This window comes from Lepus europaeus, chromosome 6, assembly GCF_033115175.1.
Source record: "Lepus europaeus isolate LE1 chromosome 6, mLepTim1.pri, whole genome shotgun sequence".
Taxonomy (NCBI): Eukaryota; Metazoa; Chordata; class Mammalia; order Lagomorpha; family Leporidae; genus Lepus; species Lepus europaeus.
The window spans coordinates 97,448,619-97,466,795 of NC_084832.1; the positions used below are offsets into that span (position 1 = coordinate 97,448,619).

The following is an 18,177-nucleotide window of genomic DNA, read 5'->3' on the forward strand; positions in this document are numbered from 1 at the left end:
AGGGTGAGAGAGGGGAATGGAGGAGTGATTCGAATGTCTTCTGAATAGAGGAGACGGAAACAGGGTATGGGAATGTATGGTAAAATGCCCCATGGGTGAGGAACCCAAGGCAAAAAAAAAAAAAACCCAAAAAGTTGCTGGGGGCAGATTGTGAGAGGGGAAATAGGCTGATAGAGGGGAGGCCCAGCCCTGCTAGGGAGCAGCAAGATCCCTCACCAGGGTGATCACAGCCTTTGGAATGAGGGTGTGAGTGACGGCTAATTCCCACCTCCCTTCTCATTCCAGCCTCATTGGAACACTGCATTCTACGCCTCTAGCCTGGCTCGCTCTCTCTCTCCCTCTCCCTTGCTCTCCCTCATCTCATTGTATCAGAGGAGGCCAAATCTGAAGTCCATCCCAGGGAGTGGCTTTGTTCCTCTTATTCTCCAGCCAGCGTGGAACAGTGTGAGAAGGAGAGAGACACGTTCAGCAGACAAAGGAGCAGAGAGAGCACAGAGCACCACAGTGAGTTATTTGTTTATATAAAACTCTAAACAGAGAGAAAGAATATGTGTGAATATGAGTGTGCCTGTGTGTGTGTGTGTGTGTTGCACGGCTGGAGATAGCTGGTATGGGAATGACACTGAACTTAGATAGAGCAAGACAAACTCTTGTATTTATCTTTCAAATGATTAGAGACACCGAGATGGGCAGATGCTGTAAGACATGGGCATAAAAAGGAAGATAAGACATTAGGGGTAAAAGGTCTGGGGTGGGGCTAAGCTGGACAATTTAGAATATAGAATTCCCTCTGGCTTGGTAGAAGGGAATGATAAGAGTGACACTAAGATGAGTGACCAGAGAACAGATTTGAAGAAGCAATAAACTTTGGGGGAAAGGTGAGATAGGAGAGAAAGCATTTGAGTCCTAAGGGAAACCAAGAAAGCTCCTGAGAAGACAGAGAGACTGAGGGCCTGGGGTGCCTCTCCCCAGACGTGATGTGCTGGTGTCCCCCTGAGTTCTCACTCTCTCTCCCCCGTCCCGTTAGACATGCTGCTCCTGGGCCCCAAGGTGCTGCTGCTCCTCACCGCACTCCTCATCCCCGCTGGTGAGTCCCTACTTGTATGGGTTTCTCTCTAACGTGTCTGCCTCTCCGCGGTGTGAGTGGGTTGGGAGGCAGGTTGTAGCAAGGTTGAAGGGGAGCAGGAGGAGAGGTCCACACCAGCAGAGTCACAGGCATGCAAGACACAGACCCCGTGCGTCCACAAGCCAGAGAAGTGCCCTTCGCAGGGTTCACAGAATCCAGCTAGAATGTTGGCCGCAGAAATCGAACCTTGAACTTTAAAGTAACGGTATGCTATTTTTTTCTCTCTCTTTCTGCCAGGCTCAGGCTGAGACTAATTCTTCAGCCTTGTGCAATAGCATAGCCTGCGGGGAGGCTGTGGTGCTAGCAGGGTTGCACATGCTTGCAAGGCTGCTGGACCTGCCTGTGGAACAGGACCCCACAGGCAAGAGGGCTTCCTGAGTGAGGGCATAGCTGGACAGGCCTTTGTCCTCCAGAACTTGTGTTTCTCCAGTGTTTCTATCCCCGCCAGTTTTTTGTGCACAGCATTAAAGGGCTAATTCTCTATTGAGTCTTGAGGAAGAAAACATAAAGAAAAAGTCCAATCGTTCCTCCGTGATTTTCTGGTTTGTCTCATGCAAGGGTTACACGGTGTAGAGTTGGACGCACTCACATCTTCTTTCCTCTTCCTTTGCTACAGAGTGGATGCGCTTGGGTGTCAATGGTCAAAGAGGAGGTAGGTAAAGCCCTGGGGGTGGGCTGTGCTGGGATTCTTCCCAGGCTGAAGTAGAATAGCAGACGTAGAGTCTGACCTAGGACGAAGGGAGACATTACCAACTTATGGGAAACGCCATCTGCTGTACCGGTGTCCACAATCCCACTCCCCCATTCATCAAACCTTGTCTTTCTTCCCTACTAACAAAAAACCTCCTCCATGCCCATCTCTTGCTTCTAATTGCCCCTACACATTTCTCATCTCACTTAGAAAATGCCCAGCAATCCTTCCAGGAGCATTTTCCTATCCGCGTAGCAGAGGAAAAACTTCTTACTAGAAGTCATCTCAGCACTACAGAGAAACCTGTGGTGCAGCTGGACAAACACAGAAGCTTTGGCACACTCAGCCTGATAAGAAAACTCCACCCTGCTCAAGGCGTTTAACAAAACTGCCATCGTATTTCTTTCCTTTTCCCGACCCATGAGAGTTAGAGGATTGAGGACCATAGTATACAACCCAGTAAGGGATTGTGAAATCAATTAGTAGGTCACAACTAGAATTTTAAAAAATAAATTAATATACACTAGAATAAATATATCAGAGTGCATTATATGTGTTTTGCATGAGTAAAGTATTATTTTATAAACTTATTTCACTTTTTTAAAAAAAAGACCTATTTATTTATTTATTTATTTATTTTTTGACAGGCAGAGTGGATAGTGAGAGAGAGAGACAGAGAGAAAGGTCTTCCTTTTTGCCGTTGGTTCACCCTCCAATGGCCGCTGTGGCCACTGCATCGTGCTGATCCGAAGGCAGGAGCCAGGTGCTTCTCCTGGTCTCCCATGGGGTGCAGGGCCCAAGCACCTGGGCCATCCTCCACTGCACTCCCTGGCCACAGCAGAGAGCTGGCCTGGAAGAGGGGCAACCGGGATAGAATCCGGCACCCCAACCGGGACTAGAACCCGGTATGCCAGCGCCGCAAGGCGGAGGATTAGCCTGTTAAGCCACGGCGCCGGCCTATTTATTTATTTGAAAGACAGAATTACAGAGAGAGAAGAAAAAGAGAGAGGGAGAAAAAGAGAGGTCTTTCATGCCCTGGCTCACTCCCTATATGGACACAATGGCTTGGGGCTGGGCCAAATTGAAGCCAGGAGTTCATCCGGGTCTCCCACATGGGTGCAGCGACCCAAGAACTTGGTTTATCTCCTCCTGCTTTCTCAGGCACATTAGGGAGCTGGATTGGAAATGGAGCAACTGGGATTTGAACCCACCAACAAATGAGATGCCAGCGTCTCAGGCAGTGGCTTTACCCGCTGTGCCACAACACTGGCCCCAACTTGTTTCACCTTTTGAAAAGCATTTATTTTATTGAAAAGGCAAATAGAGAGAGGCAGACAGTCTCCCATCTGCTGGTTCACTCCTCGAATGCCTACAAAATCTAGGGCTGTACCAGGCCAAACCCAGGGGCCTAAAACCCAATCTAGGTCTCCCACATGGATAGCGGTCACCCAACCACTTGAGCAATCACCTGCTGCGTCCCAGGGTGCACTTTGGCAGGAAGCTGGAATTGGGAGCAGAGCCAGGATTCCAGTTCAGGTGCTCTGATGAGGGATGATACGGGATGCAGCATCTCAAGAGGCATCTTCACTGCCATAGCAAATACCTGCCCTGTTTCAGTTTTACAGATGCGATGACGCATCACCGTGTGTGTATTTCTTGCTAAAGGTCATAGTGCAGCAACACTAAAAATCTGGATTGATTTCTCCGAGCAGTTTGAAGGCTGACAATCCTGGTTTATGACCGTAGGATGCTTTTCTAGCTGGAATATCGTAAATTATGATAAAAATGTCTTATGTCCTTTACGGAGAACTTCCCAAGTCCAAGCTAGAACATTTTTCTGGTGGAAACTCATAGAAAAGGTGGTTACATTGAGAGACAGGCAGAAGAGCAGCAGCTGATGCTGAGGTCTCAGGCTCAGAATCCTCCGCCCTCCCATTGCTTCCCGCCTGTTTCCATGCATGGCTGAGCTGGAATGTAGCTAGGCCTCTGGAGAAAGGACACAATGGAGGGAAACTGGGCTGTATCCTGGAGAGGCTCCAGTCCCCTCTGAGGCTCCAGAATGACTCAGGTCAGTGGTTTTTCACATACGCCATTGGATGAGCACAGACCTGACCACGAATTGTTCTGGGGCAGGCAGGCGTTGGATGCCATGGTTAACATGCTGCTTAAAATGTCCACATTCCATATCAGGGTGCCTGGGTCCAAGTCCCAAGCTCCACACCCAATTCCAGCTTCTTGCGAACACGGACAATGGGAGGCAGTAAGTGACAGCTCAAGTACTTACATCCCTGCTGTCCATAGGGGAGACTCGGACTGAGTCCCTGGCTCCTGGCTTTGGCCTGGCCCAGCCCCAGCTTTTGCAGGCATTTGGGGCATGAATCAGCATATAGATCTCTCTGTCTGACTTTGTCTCCATGTCTCTCTCTCTCTCTCTGCTGTTCAAATAACATACAACATAAATAAAATTAAAAATTTAGAAAAAGTGTTCTGAAATAAGAAAGCTTATACTGAGTGTTAAAGAGCCTGTTTTTGTCAAGTCTGATGAATTTTTGTTCAGAATTTAGAAAAAAAGGCAAGCAAAAGAAAAAAACAAACAATAAGTTAAGGTAAGCAGAGGAAACTCCTATGAAATGCTTTATTTGTGAATAAACTGTCCTACAATTATTGATAACTCCAACACATTGTTTTAAAAATGCTTTTGCTCAAATTTAAATTTGACCTTTAGAATTGAAATTTTAGAACGTCTAATCAAACTATGTGAGTTTGCTGACCCCTAGTGGGTAGAAAGCATTACGACTATAAACTACGTGGAAGAATACTTGCAGATGGAGTATTTACCAAATACACATTTAAATATTATTTGCTAAGAAAGTAGATTTCAGTGCTCTTATCATACACACACAAGGTAACTTTTTAAAAAAGGATTTATTTATTTATTTGAAAGGCAGAGTTACAGAGAGGCAGAGAGAGAGAGAGAGTCTTCTATCTGCTGGTTCACTCTGCAGATGGCTGCAAGGGCTGGAGCTGTGCCGATCTGAAGCCAGGAGCCAGGAGCTTCTTCTGGGTCTCTCACGTGGGTGCAGGGGCCCAAGGACTTGGGTCGTCTTCTACTGCTTTCTCAGGCCATAGCAGAGAGCAGGATCGAAAGTGGAGTAGCTGGGACTCAAACCAGTGCTCATATGGGATACTGGCGCTGCAGGTAGCAGTTTTACCCACTATGCCACAGCGCCGGCCTCAGTTGGTAACTATTTTGAGTGGGTATTTGATGCAGCAAGATGCCTCTTGGGATGTCTGCATCCCACAGCCTGTGTTCAAATCCAAACCACTCTTGATTCCAGCTTCTGGCTAATACATATCCAAAAAACAGCAGGCAATGGCTCACCGACTTGGGTCACCTGACACCCATATAGGAGACCCGGATCAAGTCCCTGGTTCCTGGCTTCAGCCTGGCCCAGCCTTGGCTGTGGCATTTGGAAAGTGAATCAGTGAATGGAATATCAATTTTTGTCTTTCTTTTCTTTCAGTCTTTCTGTCTTTCAAATAAATAAAAACAAACACATAAATAATTTTTTAAAAGGCAACTATGTTAATTTTCTTGACTGTAGTAATTGTGTCACTTTGTACATGTATATGAAAACATCATGTTACACCTTAAATATATACAAATAAAATATATATCTAAAATTTTAAAATTAGAGTAAATGTTAACAGTGGTTTGTTATTTTTTTAACATAGACATGATTTGTTTTAGGAAGTGCTGTTACTTGGAATTTCTCCTATTTTTTTTTAAGTTTATCTATTGTGGCATAATGGGTTAAGCCACCTCCTGGGATGCCAGTATCCCATATGGACTCTGGTTCTAGTCCCAGCTGCTCTACTTCCAATCCTGCTCCCTGCAAATGTGCCTAGGAATGCGACAGGGGGTGGCTCAAGTACATGAGAGACCCAGCTGGGTTCTGGGATCCTGGATTTGGCTTTGGCTTTGTCCAGCCCCAGCTGCTGTGACCATCTGGGGAGTGAACCAACAGATGGAAGATATCTGGGTTCAATTTCACTTTTGGGGAGTGCAAGGGTGGGAGTGCTCATAGTAAGCTTTATGATTTTTTTTTCCTCAGATGATGTGACTCAAACGACTGCAGAAACGTTCACAGATGATCCCAGTAAGCTGCGTCCTGTCTGTGACCCGCCCTTCTGTCTTCCCAGAAGCCCGTGCTCTTGCTTCCATCTTTCTTGTCTCCTTTCGTCCTCGTTCTTTCTTGGTTCCTTCCTCCCTGCCTCTCTCATCTCCTGTCTTGTCCCTTTGCAGATCTGGTGAATGAGCCCTCTACAGACGAAACAGGTAGGTTTTACTGCACTTCCTTCAAAAAAGGACTTTTCACGGCCACGTTCACGATATGGATAGAAGGGTTGTGCGAGTGTTGTTAAGGGACCGTGGGACAAAGGGAAAGAGGGAACAAACTGCATTCATAACTAAAGTAAGGCATGGATAATAAAGGCTTCCAGAAATCAGTACCATGTCGGTAGGATTCATATTCTTAAAAAAAAAAAAAAAAAAGTATGTTGACAGTTACTTCCGTTCATCCAGTATCCTCAGACACAAGACACCAACCCAGCCATGGCCTTCCCCTCGCCCTTGCCCTTGTCCTAGTGTCTTCATTCTCCCTTTTCCCACTCTGCCTTCCCCCCCTTGCAATTCAGAGCCCGCCTCACACCTGCTGTTTTGTGCCTTTTCAGTTCTGGCTGATATCGAGCCCTCCACAGATGACCTGGGTGAGTTCAGATCTGGGATCCAGGGCCACCAGGGCTTTTTTCTGGCTCTTCCCAGAGCCCATTGTAGAAGGCAGTGCAGCTACTGCAGAGTACTAAATAGACAGGATTTATAGCTTATGTAGCACATTCTTCCAACAGTGCCACTTCAATGGATGACATTTTTGAACCGATAACAAGCAGAAAGTATGCTAGGTGTTTGATACACAAACTATCAAGATACGGTCTTTCTCCCAAAGTTCCCAAGACTTGGTGAGTAAAGGCAAGACAAACAAATATTGGGAAAGACAAAGGGAAGCTTTCAAAGAGAAGTGATGCTTGAACTGAAGTGTGAAAGAAAAATTTGGGGCAAGTCAGATGGGCCAGCGAGGGATGGACTTTCCAGCCAGAAGAGATAACATGTTCACAGACGTGAAAGCAAAACAGAGCTTGGCACAGGAAGGAAGCCGAGTATTTTTAAGGGTCAGGGCAAAAGCTACAATGAACAAGCACTCTGAGGTAAGAAAAGGAGTAGAAGTTAGATTGTTTTGGCTTGATTGGCTTATGCTGCATACAAGTATTGCACTGTCCCCCATAAAAATGTTCAAGTACTACATGTTAACCAAAAATTTTGGAACATAAACTAATAAGTCTTTTAAAAACCCTGTTAAATATAATATACCTTCTTTTTTTATATATATTAAGATTTCTTTACATATTTGAAAGTCGAGTTACAGAGAGAGAGGAAGAGACAGAGAGAGAGGAAGATATCTTTCATCCTCTGGTTCACTCCCCAGATGACTGCAATGGCCAGGGCTGGGCAGGGCTGAAGCCAGGAGCCATGAGTTTCATCTGGGTCTCCCAAGAGCTTCATCCCGGTTCTCCCACATGGGTGCAGGGGCCCAAGCACTCAGTCCATCTTCCGCTGCTTTCCCAGGCACATTAGCAGGGACCGGGATTGGAAGTGGAGCAGCTGGGACTTGAATGGAGCCCATATGGGATTCTGGCATTGCAGGCAACAGCTTAACACATTATGCCACAGTGCTGACCCCATTGACTGATTTTTTTTTTTTTTAGATGTGTTTGTTTATTTTAAGGAGAGACAGAGAGAGCTCTTCCATTCACTGGTTCACTCCTCAAATGGCTATAGTGGCCTGGGCTGGGCCAGGCTGAAGCCAGGATCCTGGAACTCCATTTGGGTCTTCCATGTGGGTGACAGGGGCCCAAGCACCAGGGCTATCTTCCTCTGCTTTCCCAGGTGCGTTAGCAGGGACCTGCATCAGAAGTGGAGCAGCCATGACTTGAGCCTGCACTGATAATGAGATATTGACATTGCAGGCAGTGGCTTAACCTGCTGCACCACAATGCTGGCTCCCAAAACCAATTAACTTCCACTAGATTTTTTTTTCTTGTTTAACAAACAAGTTAGACAAATGAACAGATAAGGGGCCGTTGCTGTGGCATTAGCGGGTAAAGCTGCCACCTGCGATGCCGGCAGCCCATATGGGCAACGGTTCTAGTCCCAGCTGCTCTGCTTTCGATCCAGCTCTCTGCTATGGCCTGGGAAAGCAGCAGAAGATGGTCCAAGTCCTTGGCCCCCTGAACCCACATGGGAGACCCAGACGAAGCTCCTGGTTCCTGGCTTCAGATTGGCCCAGCTCTGGCCACTGTAGCCATTTGGGGAGGGAATCAGTGGATGGAAGACCTCTCTCTCTCTCTCTCTGTTTCAGTCTCTGCCTCTCTTTAACTCTGTATTTTAAATAAATAAATATTTTAAAAAATGAACAGATAAGTTTATTCAGTTCCATGAAGTGCTATAATTGGTGTAAGAATAAAGAAACAGAATGAGTCCTTGGTTAAGTTCATCGATTAGGATTAGGCACAGCTCCTCTGGAAGGCACGTACACTAAACTGCTTCCTGAAAGACAAGTGCAAGCGAACCAAATTATTAAAAGGGGGACACACTTTTAGGTTAAAAAAAAAAAGAAAAACCAATCTGGGCAAATGGTTCTGGATGCAAATGGAAAGCGATCTGAGAGAGCTCAGAGAGGAAGGTTTTCATCAGATTTGTGCATCGAAAAGATCACACACACCTCCCATCCTGCCACCCCTCCTGCTCTACCTCTCGGGCAATGTGGAAATTAATTTGACTGTTATCAGCCTGGACCTGGAAAACCAGCCAGAATGCTGTTGCCGTACCCATTACAGATGGCAGCCTGAACCGAGGTAGGAGTGGTGAAAATTAGACATGAGCTGTAAAGGAGAGGGGCTGTTGAGGTGACATCCAGGTTCCTGGATGTGGCCATGGGCAGATGGTGACACTATTCACTGCAGAGCAACGTGAATTGATAATGGGAAATATCATTAAGTCAGTCTGAGATGGAATTTAAAGGATCATTGAAAACTCCAGTCTTCCATTAAAAGGTCGGATTAATAGGTCCGGAGTTCAGGAGAGAAATGTAGGTTAGAAATAAGGTTTGGGAATTTTCAGCATATGGGAGGGTACTTTAAAAACTTCTAGGAAAATGGAATTAAAAGATGAATTTATTTTGGTGCAAATATATATATATATATTTATATATATACAAATAAACATTATATATATATTATATATATTTGGTGATTTGAAAGGTAGCAAAGCAGAGAGACTGAGATCTCCTATCTGTGGGCATTTAACTGGCCACAACAGCCAGTGTTAGGCCATGCCAAAAGTAGGAGCCAGGGACTCATCATTGCAGGTCTCCCACACAGGTGGCAAAGACCTACATGAGTATATAAGCCATCACCTGCTGCCTCCTAGGGTGTGCATTAGCAGGAGACTGGAGAAAACAGAGCTGGGCCTTAACATAGGGCACGCTGATATGAGACAGACGTTCCAAGTGGCATAGGCCAAATGCCTGCCCCTATTTTGTTACAAGTTTGCAATCTGATGCATGTGAGGGGCCTTCAAAAAGTTAATGCTAAGTATAGATTATGAAAAAAATTATGCATGGTTTCCCAAATTTTTGGCATCAAAATATTTTTTTTAAATTCCATTTTCTGCAAAATTTCTGTTTGTGTTTCTGTAGACGTGCCTTGAAGCCATGGGTAGATGAGGGCACCCAGCACAGTTCCTGTTATCCTCCCAGCAGCTCGTCCATGACACTTTCCCGTGTAACTCTCCTGGCTCGTTCAAGCCCTCCTTCCTCATCTAGCTCCATGACTAGGTCTCTGTTCCACAAGCCAGGCCCGTATGAAATTTGACCTTAGGTTAGACTTGGCTGTGGACACGTCTCACAAAGATACTCATAATACAGTGAATTTCTCAATTCTCCAGGAGAGAAAGGAGAAACACAAGAACCCACCCTAACTCCTGACTCTTCCACGGTGTGTGTTGAATCAGCCCCATGCAAGTCTTCTTCCAGAAGCTACTAACAGAATGATTAACTCATTTGTTCTCCGTGTGTGAGGGCTCCACGTGGGGAGGCATTTCTAACATGATTAGAGATATAGTGACTTCTAGAACTGCTATTAACTGAATGCAACTTCTGCCTTCCAGCCTCGCCCAGTGATAAAAATGCCACCGCAGGTATGAGTATCTCTCGCAACTCTTTCTAAAGCTATTTTCCTTGCTGTGGATTCCTTATCTCCTTGTTCCTTAAGTTGGTGAAGCAGCTTCTAGTTCACTTCCAATTCTTTCTCAAAGAATATTTTTGGTGGCCTTTACTTTTTTCCTTCCTTTTTTTTTTTTTGAAGATTTAAATCCCAATTGATACGAGATACAGATAATCCCCAGCCAAGGCTTAACGTGTGGCACCACAACACCCATCCCTTCTTCTTTTCCTTTTTTAAAAAATTAATTAATTAAGTCAGCAGGCAGAGAGAGAGGGAAAGTAGAGAGAAAGAAATCTTCCATCCACTGGTTCATTCCCCAAATGGCCATAAGAGTTGAGGCTGGACAAGGCCAAAGCCAGAAGCCCAGAACTCCAGCCAGGTCTCTATGTGGGTGGAAGGGGCCTGTGTACCTGAGCCACTCTGCTGCATTCCCAGCTGCATTAACAGAGAGCTGGACTGGAAGCAGAGCAGCCAGGGCCTCACCCCGTACTCCAATGTGGGATGCCAGCCTCGCAGGTGGCGCCTTAACCTGCTGTGCCACAGCACTGGCCCCTCTTTTTTGTCTGTGTATTTAAATGGACTGTTATCCTTCAAGATGAGAAAACTGTTGAATGGTCCCCAAATTGTCTCCCTAAAACACCTTTTGATTTCATTTACTAGTTAATGCGTTGGGAGGTAAAATCAATTTGACTTCAGGAACTCCCACATTACCATGGACTTCACGGTTTGATTAATGTTCCCAGGGCAGGTATTTAGCCTAGTGGGCCTCCTCCCACCAATATACCCTCATCTCATATCAGAGTATCAGAGTACGATGGTACTCACATCAGAGGACTTAGTTCCAAAACCTTGCTCTGACTCCTGGCTCTGGTTTCAAGCAAATGTGGCAGCAGTTCATGGGCTCAAGTAGTTGAGTCCCTGTTACTCACTTGGAAAATCGGATTGAGTTCCTGACTCCTGGCTTTGGCCCCAGCCCAGTCCCAGATCAGCCCCAGTCATTGTGGGCATTTGAGGAAAGAACCAGCAGATGGAATCCCTCTCTGCCTCTCGCTGTATGCAAATATATGCAAAATATGCTGATAATTCTGATATGCAACAAGGGTTGAAAAGAGCTTAAACAGAAAAATAATGACCTGCTTAAGAATTCTGATCCTTCAGAATGGGGTTTTCCTAATATCATTTAATATTTCATGTTGCCTTGGGGCCGGCGCCATGGTTCACTTGGTTAATCCTCCGCCTGTGGCACCGGCATCCCATATGGGCGCTGGGTTCTAGTCCCTGTTGCTCCTCTTCCGGTCCTGCTCTCTGCTGTGGCCCGGGAGTGCAGTGGAGGATGGCCCAGGTCCTTGGACCCTGCACCCGCATGGGAGACCAGGAGGAAGCACCTGGCTCCTGGCTTTGGATCGGCGCAGCACAGGCCATGGCGGCCACTTGGGGAGTGAAGCAATGGAAGGAAGACCTTTCTCTCTGTCTCTCTCTCTCACTGTCTATAATTCTACCTGTCAAATAAGTTAAAATATATATATTTCACGTTGCCATCAGGATAATCCTAGGAAGACTTTTTTCCTAGAAGAACATTCAGAGATTATTTTTATCCACTTCTGCTCTCAGGTGCAAAAGCACTTAAATTTCATGTTAGCCAATTTTCTGTTGCTCTGCTTTTGATGAGAAGGAAGAACATGCTCCACTGTACAAAGATCCTCTGTGGAGACTCCTCTATACTTTTTTTTTCCTGGCCCAGCTCCCTTTAATTTTTTGTTTCTGCTTCTCCTCTTTGGACTTCCTTGTTTGTGTTGTTGGACTTCTTCAGAGTGCCGGGATGAGAAGTTCGCTTGCACACGACTCTACTCTGTTCATCGCCCAATCAAACAATGTGTTCACCAGCTATGCTTCACCAGGTATGGGATCCCAGAGTGTTTAGAAAACACTGACCTTGGTAGTGTTTTGTGTCCGTGACTATTTAATGAGCACCCACAATGAAATGGCAATCCTTGACGGAGTTTTAGCATACTCCTCTTAGCTATTCCTGGGGGTGTTGGCTGGAACCTGGGGTGTGGGCTGAGGTTTAGAGAGGATACACTAATAGACACTAGAAGTAAGTGAAAGTGGTGGCTGTGGTCAGGAGGGCCCTGACGGAAACACTGGTATGGCATGTGGACTCCATTCCCTGATAGAAAGATTTTGCAGCAAAAAGACCCAACTCTGAAGGTAGAACAAGGGGGGAGGGGCGTGGCGCTGTGGCTTAGCCGATGAAGCCACCGCCTGCAGCGCCGGCATGCCATATGGGCGCTGGTTCTAGTTCTGGCTGTTCCGTTTCCAATCCAGCTCTCTGCTGTGGCCTGGGAAAGCAGTAGAAGATGGCCCAAGTCCTTGGGCCCCTGCACTTATGCGGGAGACCCAGAAGAAGCTTCTGACTCCTGGCTTTGGATTAGCTCAGCTGCAGCCGTTGTGGTCCTCTGGGGAGTGAACCAGTGGATGGAAGACTTTCTCTCTCTCTCTCTCTCTGCCTCTCCTCTGCCTCTCTGTAACTCTGCCTTTCAAATAAATAAATAAATAAATAAATATTTTTTAAATTTTTTTTTTTATTTTTTGACAGGCAGAGTGGACAGTGAGAGAGAGACAGAGAGAAAGGTCTTCCTTTTTCCATTGGTTCACCCCCCAGTGGCTGCTGTGGCCAGCACGCTGCGGCCGGTGCACTGCGCTGATCCGTAGCCAGGAGCCAGGTGTTTCTCCTCGTCTCCCATGTGGGTGCAGGGCCCAAACACTTGGGCCATCCTCCACTGCACTCCCGGGCCACAGCAGAGAGCTGGACTGGAAGAGGGGCAGCCAGGACAGAACCCGGCGCCCCGACTGAGACTAGAACCCAGTGTGCTGGCGCTGCAGGAGGAGGATTAGCCTAGTGAGCACATAGTGGGAGGAATAGTGAGTTTGACTCTAGGTAGAGTGTGCAAAATGTCTGTAGGAAGAGTAATTAATTCCATTACATCCTCTAAATTCCACTGGGAAATGTAAAAAGAAGTCTGAAAATTTTAAGTACAGATAAGGGGAGATCATACCAGGAACATAGAAGAGTGGGGAAAACACAGGTTGAAGCAGCTTCCCACACCTAGCACCTTGGCAAATTCCCCCTCTCAAGGTGCTTTTCTCTCTCTCTTTTTTGGCCTTGATGTTGGGACTGTGGCAGTTTACGACGTATGTACATCATCAACAATGAGATCTGCTCCCGTCTTGTCTGTAAGGAACACGAAGTTATGAAAGGTAAGAAAACACCTGGCTATTTAGTGGGGACAGACCGTTATGAAAGAGAAACATCCAGACATAATGCTAATGAACCCACGGCCTGGTTTTGGAGTAGGACTTGAGTCTACCTCCTTTGCACCCATCAGCTCCTGCAAGACGTTATCCTAAATACCCAATCTATGGAAAGTATTATGCGTAATATACAAATCCAGCCCTAAGAAAATCACCACTAGATCCCTGTACAAGTATGTTGGAATCCCACACTCTCCTAAAGAAAGGTCTTCTGAAGCATTTAATTTTTTTTAAAGATTTATTTATTTGAATAGCAAAGAGAGGGAGAGAGAGAGAGAGAGAGATCTTCCATCTGCTGGTTCACTCCCCAAATGGTGGCAATAGTCAGGGCTGGGCCAGGCTGAAGCCAGGAGCCAGGAGCTCCATCTGGGTCTTGAGCCATCATCTGTTGCTTCCCAAGTACTTTAGTAGGGAGTCAGATTAGAAGTGGAATAGCTGGGACTTGAACTGGCATTCCAATAGGGGATGTGGATGTCCTAAGCTGTGGCTTAACTCATTGTGCCAGGGGACCGACTTTGTGGCATAGCAGGTAAAACCATAGCCTGCAATGTTGGCATCCCATATGGGTGCCGGTTCATGGCCCAGCTGCTCTACTTCCAATCCAGCTCCCTGCTAATGCACCTGGGAAAGCAGCAGAGGGGGGCCCAAGTGTTTGGGCCTCTGTCACCCACGTGGGAGACCTGGACAAAGCTCCTGGCTTCAGCCAGGAGTATTTGGGACTCTAGGTACTTTCAAGTGAACCAGTAGATGGAAGATCCCCCTCTCTCTCTCTCTGTCTCTCCTTCTCCCTTGGTAACTCTGATTTTCCAAAATAAATAAACAAATCCTAAAACAAACAAAAAAGACTCACTGTGCCACAATGCCTGCTCTGTGAAGCATTTTAGTAATTATTCATGGCATTCTAGGGAAAAACCAAGTTAGCTGCTTGTCAATAGCCATACTAACAACTCTAAGACACTCACACACACATACATACACTAATTTGGGGGCAGTAAGTTTGGACAAGGCCTACAAATTTAAAAAATTGACAAGGTATTTAGAAATCAGCTACAATGGGGCAGACGTTTGGCCTTGCAGTTAAGATGTCGGTTGGGACTCTTGCATCCCCCATTGGCGTGCCTAAGTTCCAGAGCCCAGCTTCTGATTTCAGTTCCTGCTAATGCACCCCTTGGGAGGCCGCAGGTGATGGCTCAGGTAGATGGGTCCCTGCCAGCCATATGGAAGGACTCTCTTTGGGTTCATGGCTTCTGGCTTCAGCCTGACTTAGCACTAGCTGTTGTATGCATTTGGGGAGCAAACCAGCAGGTGGAAGATCTTTGTCTCTCTGTCTCTCACACACTGTCTCTCTGCCTCTCAAATAAAAATAGTAAGAAGAATTACAAAAAAATAGAAATCAACTCTGTTGTAAACAGTACACCAATTCCAGGAACCATTTACAATGTTTATTGTGAAATTTCGGCATTAGAAGAAAGATGTTATAAGAACAATTACAAGGGCCCAGAATGTGCGGTTATAGACTGTGTATGGTAGGAAGGGACACTTCTCACCTTCCCCGCGGGCAGCCCCGAACGATGGCTGCGGTTGGTGAAAACACCACAGACGCTGGCCTTTCTGACTCAGCAGCCAGCCTTGTGCCGAGCTCCTGAGTAAGAGCTGAAGTCAACTTCGCAGAAGGAAACTTGCTGCTGGTCCCCTTTGTTTTTGTGCACGCCACCTGCAAGGGAAGCACCTTGAGATTTAGGATGAGTGTTGGGGACTCTAGGCACTTTCAGGTATCCCTGGGGACTCACTCAAGTTAGCTGTTTGCACATAGCAAACACCTAAATTTGTACTGAATGACTGGCTGGTCTTCATTTTTCTAGATCCATGATCAGAAGAATTGGGAGCTAGGTATACACAGGAGACTAACATTTAATGGCCACCTGTTCTAGGTACTTTGCATAAAAGATTTCATTTTAATACTCACAAATAAACTGGTGAGGTGGGTATTTTAGTGCCGATTTTACAGAAAGGGATAATGAAATTCAGAAAAGTTGAGAGACTTTCTAGTAAGTGGTAAGTGACCAATAAGTGACAGAGCTGAGGTTGAACCAAGATCTTTTTCTCTTCAGCCTTTTCGCTCCCCCACGTTAGGGAGCCTTCTCTTTCCCTTGGATGAAGGCCTTCTTGTGCTCCTGCACTCTCTTCCATTGTGCTCTGCTTCCCTTCTAGATGAGCTTTGCCGTCAGATGGCTGGTCTGCCCCCACGGCGACTCCGCCGCTCCAATTACTTCCGACTTCCTCCTTGCGAAAATGTGAATTTGCAGAGACCCGGTGGTCTGTGATCATCATCAAGGAAGAGGAAAGAAGCAAGAATACGTGGGTGAGAGGAAGGAGAAATTCCTTCTGCTCCGACCATCGCCAGCTAACCCATACACAGTAGTATTTTTTAAGCCAATGCCTTTGCAATGTCCAGCTTTTTGCCCCTATTCCCTAATTTTTCACCCAGATAACATTTATCTCATTTTTCAGTACTTAGAATACAACGTATATATTATTGCATGGTCTTGCTGCTTCCCCATATGATAGACATAGTGGATAAGGATGACCATATGGTTTCTATACAAACATTCTACATTCAATTTCAAGGGAGACTAGATGTTAGATTAATAATCTTTACTATTGGATCTGGTGAAGATAGAGTTTCGGATGTCTATCCTTGTCTCTTCCGGTTAACCACGGACCATCACTTATTTTCCCTTGAGGAGTTTCCTGGATTAATTGCCCGTCATTTACATGTTTCTTTTTATTCTTCATGATGTTGCCCAATTGTCTAAAGTTTTCCCAGCAGGTCTTCTTTATGGGAAAGATGACGGCAGCTTTTACAGTTTCTCCAACAGAGCCATGGATTACACCTGCAATATAAAGACCCCAAATGTCTCTGCTAATCTCAGAGGCAGGGGCTAAAGAGAGAGAGGACTATGCTTGGGGGAGAACTTGTGCTCAACACTGCCCTATCCAACTTTTCACGCAATTGTCCAATGAGGAAGCAGGACAGGAAGTATCTCCTCTTTTCTCATCCATTTATGGCACCACAATCGGCCTTCCACATCCATGGGTTCCAAATCCATAGGTTCAACCCAATGTGGGCCAATACGCACAGATTTTCCTGGTCATTCCCTATACAATGTAGTCAACAACTATTTACATAGCATTTACACTGTATTAGGTATAAGAAGTAATCTAGAAATGATTTAAAGCAGACAGGAGGATGTGGGTAGGTTGCATGCAAATACTATACCATTTTATATGAGACTTGAACATCCGAAAATTTAGGTATCAGGGGTAGATCCTGGATTGATTCCCCATGGATACTGAAGGCCTACTGAACAGGTTAGCCGATCTCCGAAAAGCTAACTAGACAAGTTGATGTGAAACCACACCATTGGTCAGCGTTTCCTTGAGTTGTTGCGACTTGTCCACCTTCACCACTTACCAAGTATGCAAACAGAGATCAGTGTACAAATCGCTTCCGGAATATCCTGATTTGGAGCCTGAATTTCAACAGGCAAACAGAAAGTTTACCTAATAGCTAATGTGAAAGAAGGATAAACACAATATTCAGATAGTCCACATTCTTATCCTGGCCCCAGCAGGAGCCCTATAGACTCAGAGAAATCACTTTCCCTCATTGGGTCCTAATTTAATTTATCTCATTTTTAAAATGAAATGGTTACATTTATGTTTAAGTTGCTTTTAATTCTTCAATTCTCTGAGTTGAAATGCATTAGTCATATTTCTTGACACCGAGACGCAGTCCAACTCACACAAACTTGTCTGTCTCATCGTGGATAAGGATGCAGTCCACAATGTAACTGAACAAAATCCCGTAGTAGTGACAAATTATGTATTAAGGATCTTCTGTCTAAAGAACTCAATAACTTTCTATAAAAGCCAAGAGAATTCAAGAGGAATTAGGGGACAAGTTACATCTGACAATAGGGGTTGGATTTCTTTCACGTTGATGAGAAAACTAGCTAAATGTGTGTTGGATTCCTACTGTTAAGTAACAATGAGATTAACATAACTTAGCTTAATGGGATTGACATAACTGATTAAAGAGAAATGCTAGAAAAATCCCGAAGTATGTCATCACTACTCCTTGCCATCTCTAGAATTAAACGTACTCATAGACAGGTGCATTCAATGTATACTGTAACCACTGTAGAGAAGCCTCATAGGCACAGAATTTCAAGAATCATTTGAAAGAATCTGCCTATGAACTTGACCCGCCTACTGCACATTGAACGAGAGGTGACATTCCCAGCAGATAACACTTTTATGCCTGTATTGTGTCTATTGAAAATTAAACGTTTTAAAATAAATTTTCCAATCTCTCAGAATAAAGTTGCTTTTGGTCTGATTGTTTATTTTTCTCTTTTATGTTTACAAAAAAAGACCTTAATTTATGGTCTTTTATCCCACTTTGAAAACTGAGTACTTGGCCGGCAACGTGGCTTAACAGGCTAATCCTCCGCCTTGAGGCGCCTGCACACCGGGTTCTAGTCCTGGTTGGGGCGCCGGATTCTATCCCGGTTGCTCCTCTTCCAGGCCAGCTCTCTGCTATGGCCCGGGAGTGCAGTGGAGGATGGCCCAAGTGCTTGGGCCCTGCACCTGCATGGGAGACCAGGAGAAGCACCTGGCTCCTGGCTTCGGATCAGCGAGATGC

At 45.6% G+C, this 18,177-nt stretch overlaps 2 protein-coding genes across 4 annotated transcripts in view; both read left to right on the top strand.

Moving 5' to 3' along the window:
• Positions 1-286: 286 nt before the first annotated feature.
• MFAP5 (microfibril associated protein 5) lies at positions 287-17,854 on the top strand. Of its 3 annotated transcripts, XM_062194655.1 has the most exons (10): positions 288-504; positions 1,028-1,087; positions 1,743-1,778; positions 5,933-5,977; positions 6,124-6,156; positions 6,552-6,587; positions 10,102-10,131; positions 11,968-12,055; positions 13,342-13,415; positions 15,681-17,854. In XM_062194655.1, exons 2-10 carry the CDS (start codon positions 1,030-1,032, stop codon positions 15,791-15,793), a joined length of 513 nt encoding a protein of 170 aa, XP_062050639.1. In that variant the 5' UTR covers positions 288-504; positions 1,028-1,029; the 3' UTR covers positions 15,794-17,854. The 3 variants fall into 3 exon arrangements, with proteins under 3 accessions (XP_062050640.1, XP_062050641.1, XP_062050639.1); XM_062194656.1 differs by lacking the exon at positions 10,102-10,131 and having other exon boundaries at positions 287-504; XM_062194657.1 differs by lacking the exon at positions 6,552-6,587 and having other exon boundaries at positions 287-504.
• AICDA (activation induced cytidine deaminase) overlaps positions 16,563-18,177 on the top strand; it is a 37,990-nt gene continuing 36,375 nt past the window's right edge. The window contains exons 1-2 of the mRNA XM_062195198.1: positions 16,563-16,593; positions 17,074-17,124. Coding sequence (XP_062051182.1) covers positions 16,563-16,593; positions 17,074-17,124 — 82 coding nt within the window. The remainder of the gene's footprint in view (positions 16,594-17,073; positions 17,125-18,177) is intronic.

Excerpts from the sequence above, each read along its gene's own strand:
- MFAP5 (XM_062194655.1), top strand. The coding sequence starts at position 1,030 with ATGCTGCTCCTGGGCCCCAAGGTGCTGCTGCTCCTCACCGCACTCCTC. Across the intron at positions 1,088-1,742 it reads CGCACTCCTCATCCCCGCTG|AGTGGATGCGCTTGGGTGTC; the intron begins GTGAGTCCCTAC and ends CCTTTGCTACAG. Across the intron at positions 5,978-6,123 it reads AACGTTCACAGATGATCCCA|ATCTGGTGAATGAGCCCTCT; the intron begins GTAAGCTGCGTC and ends GTCCCTTTGCAG.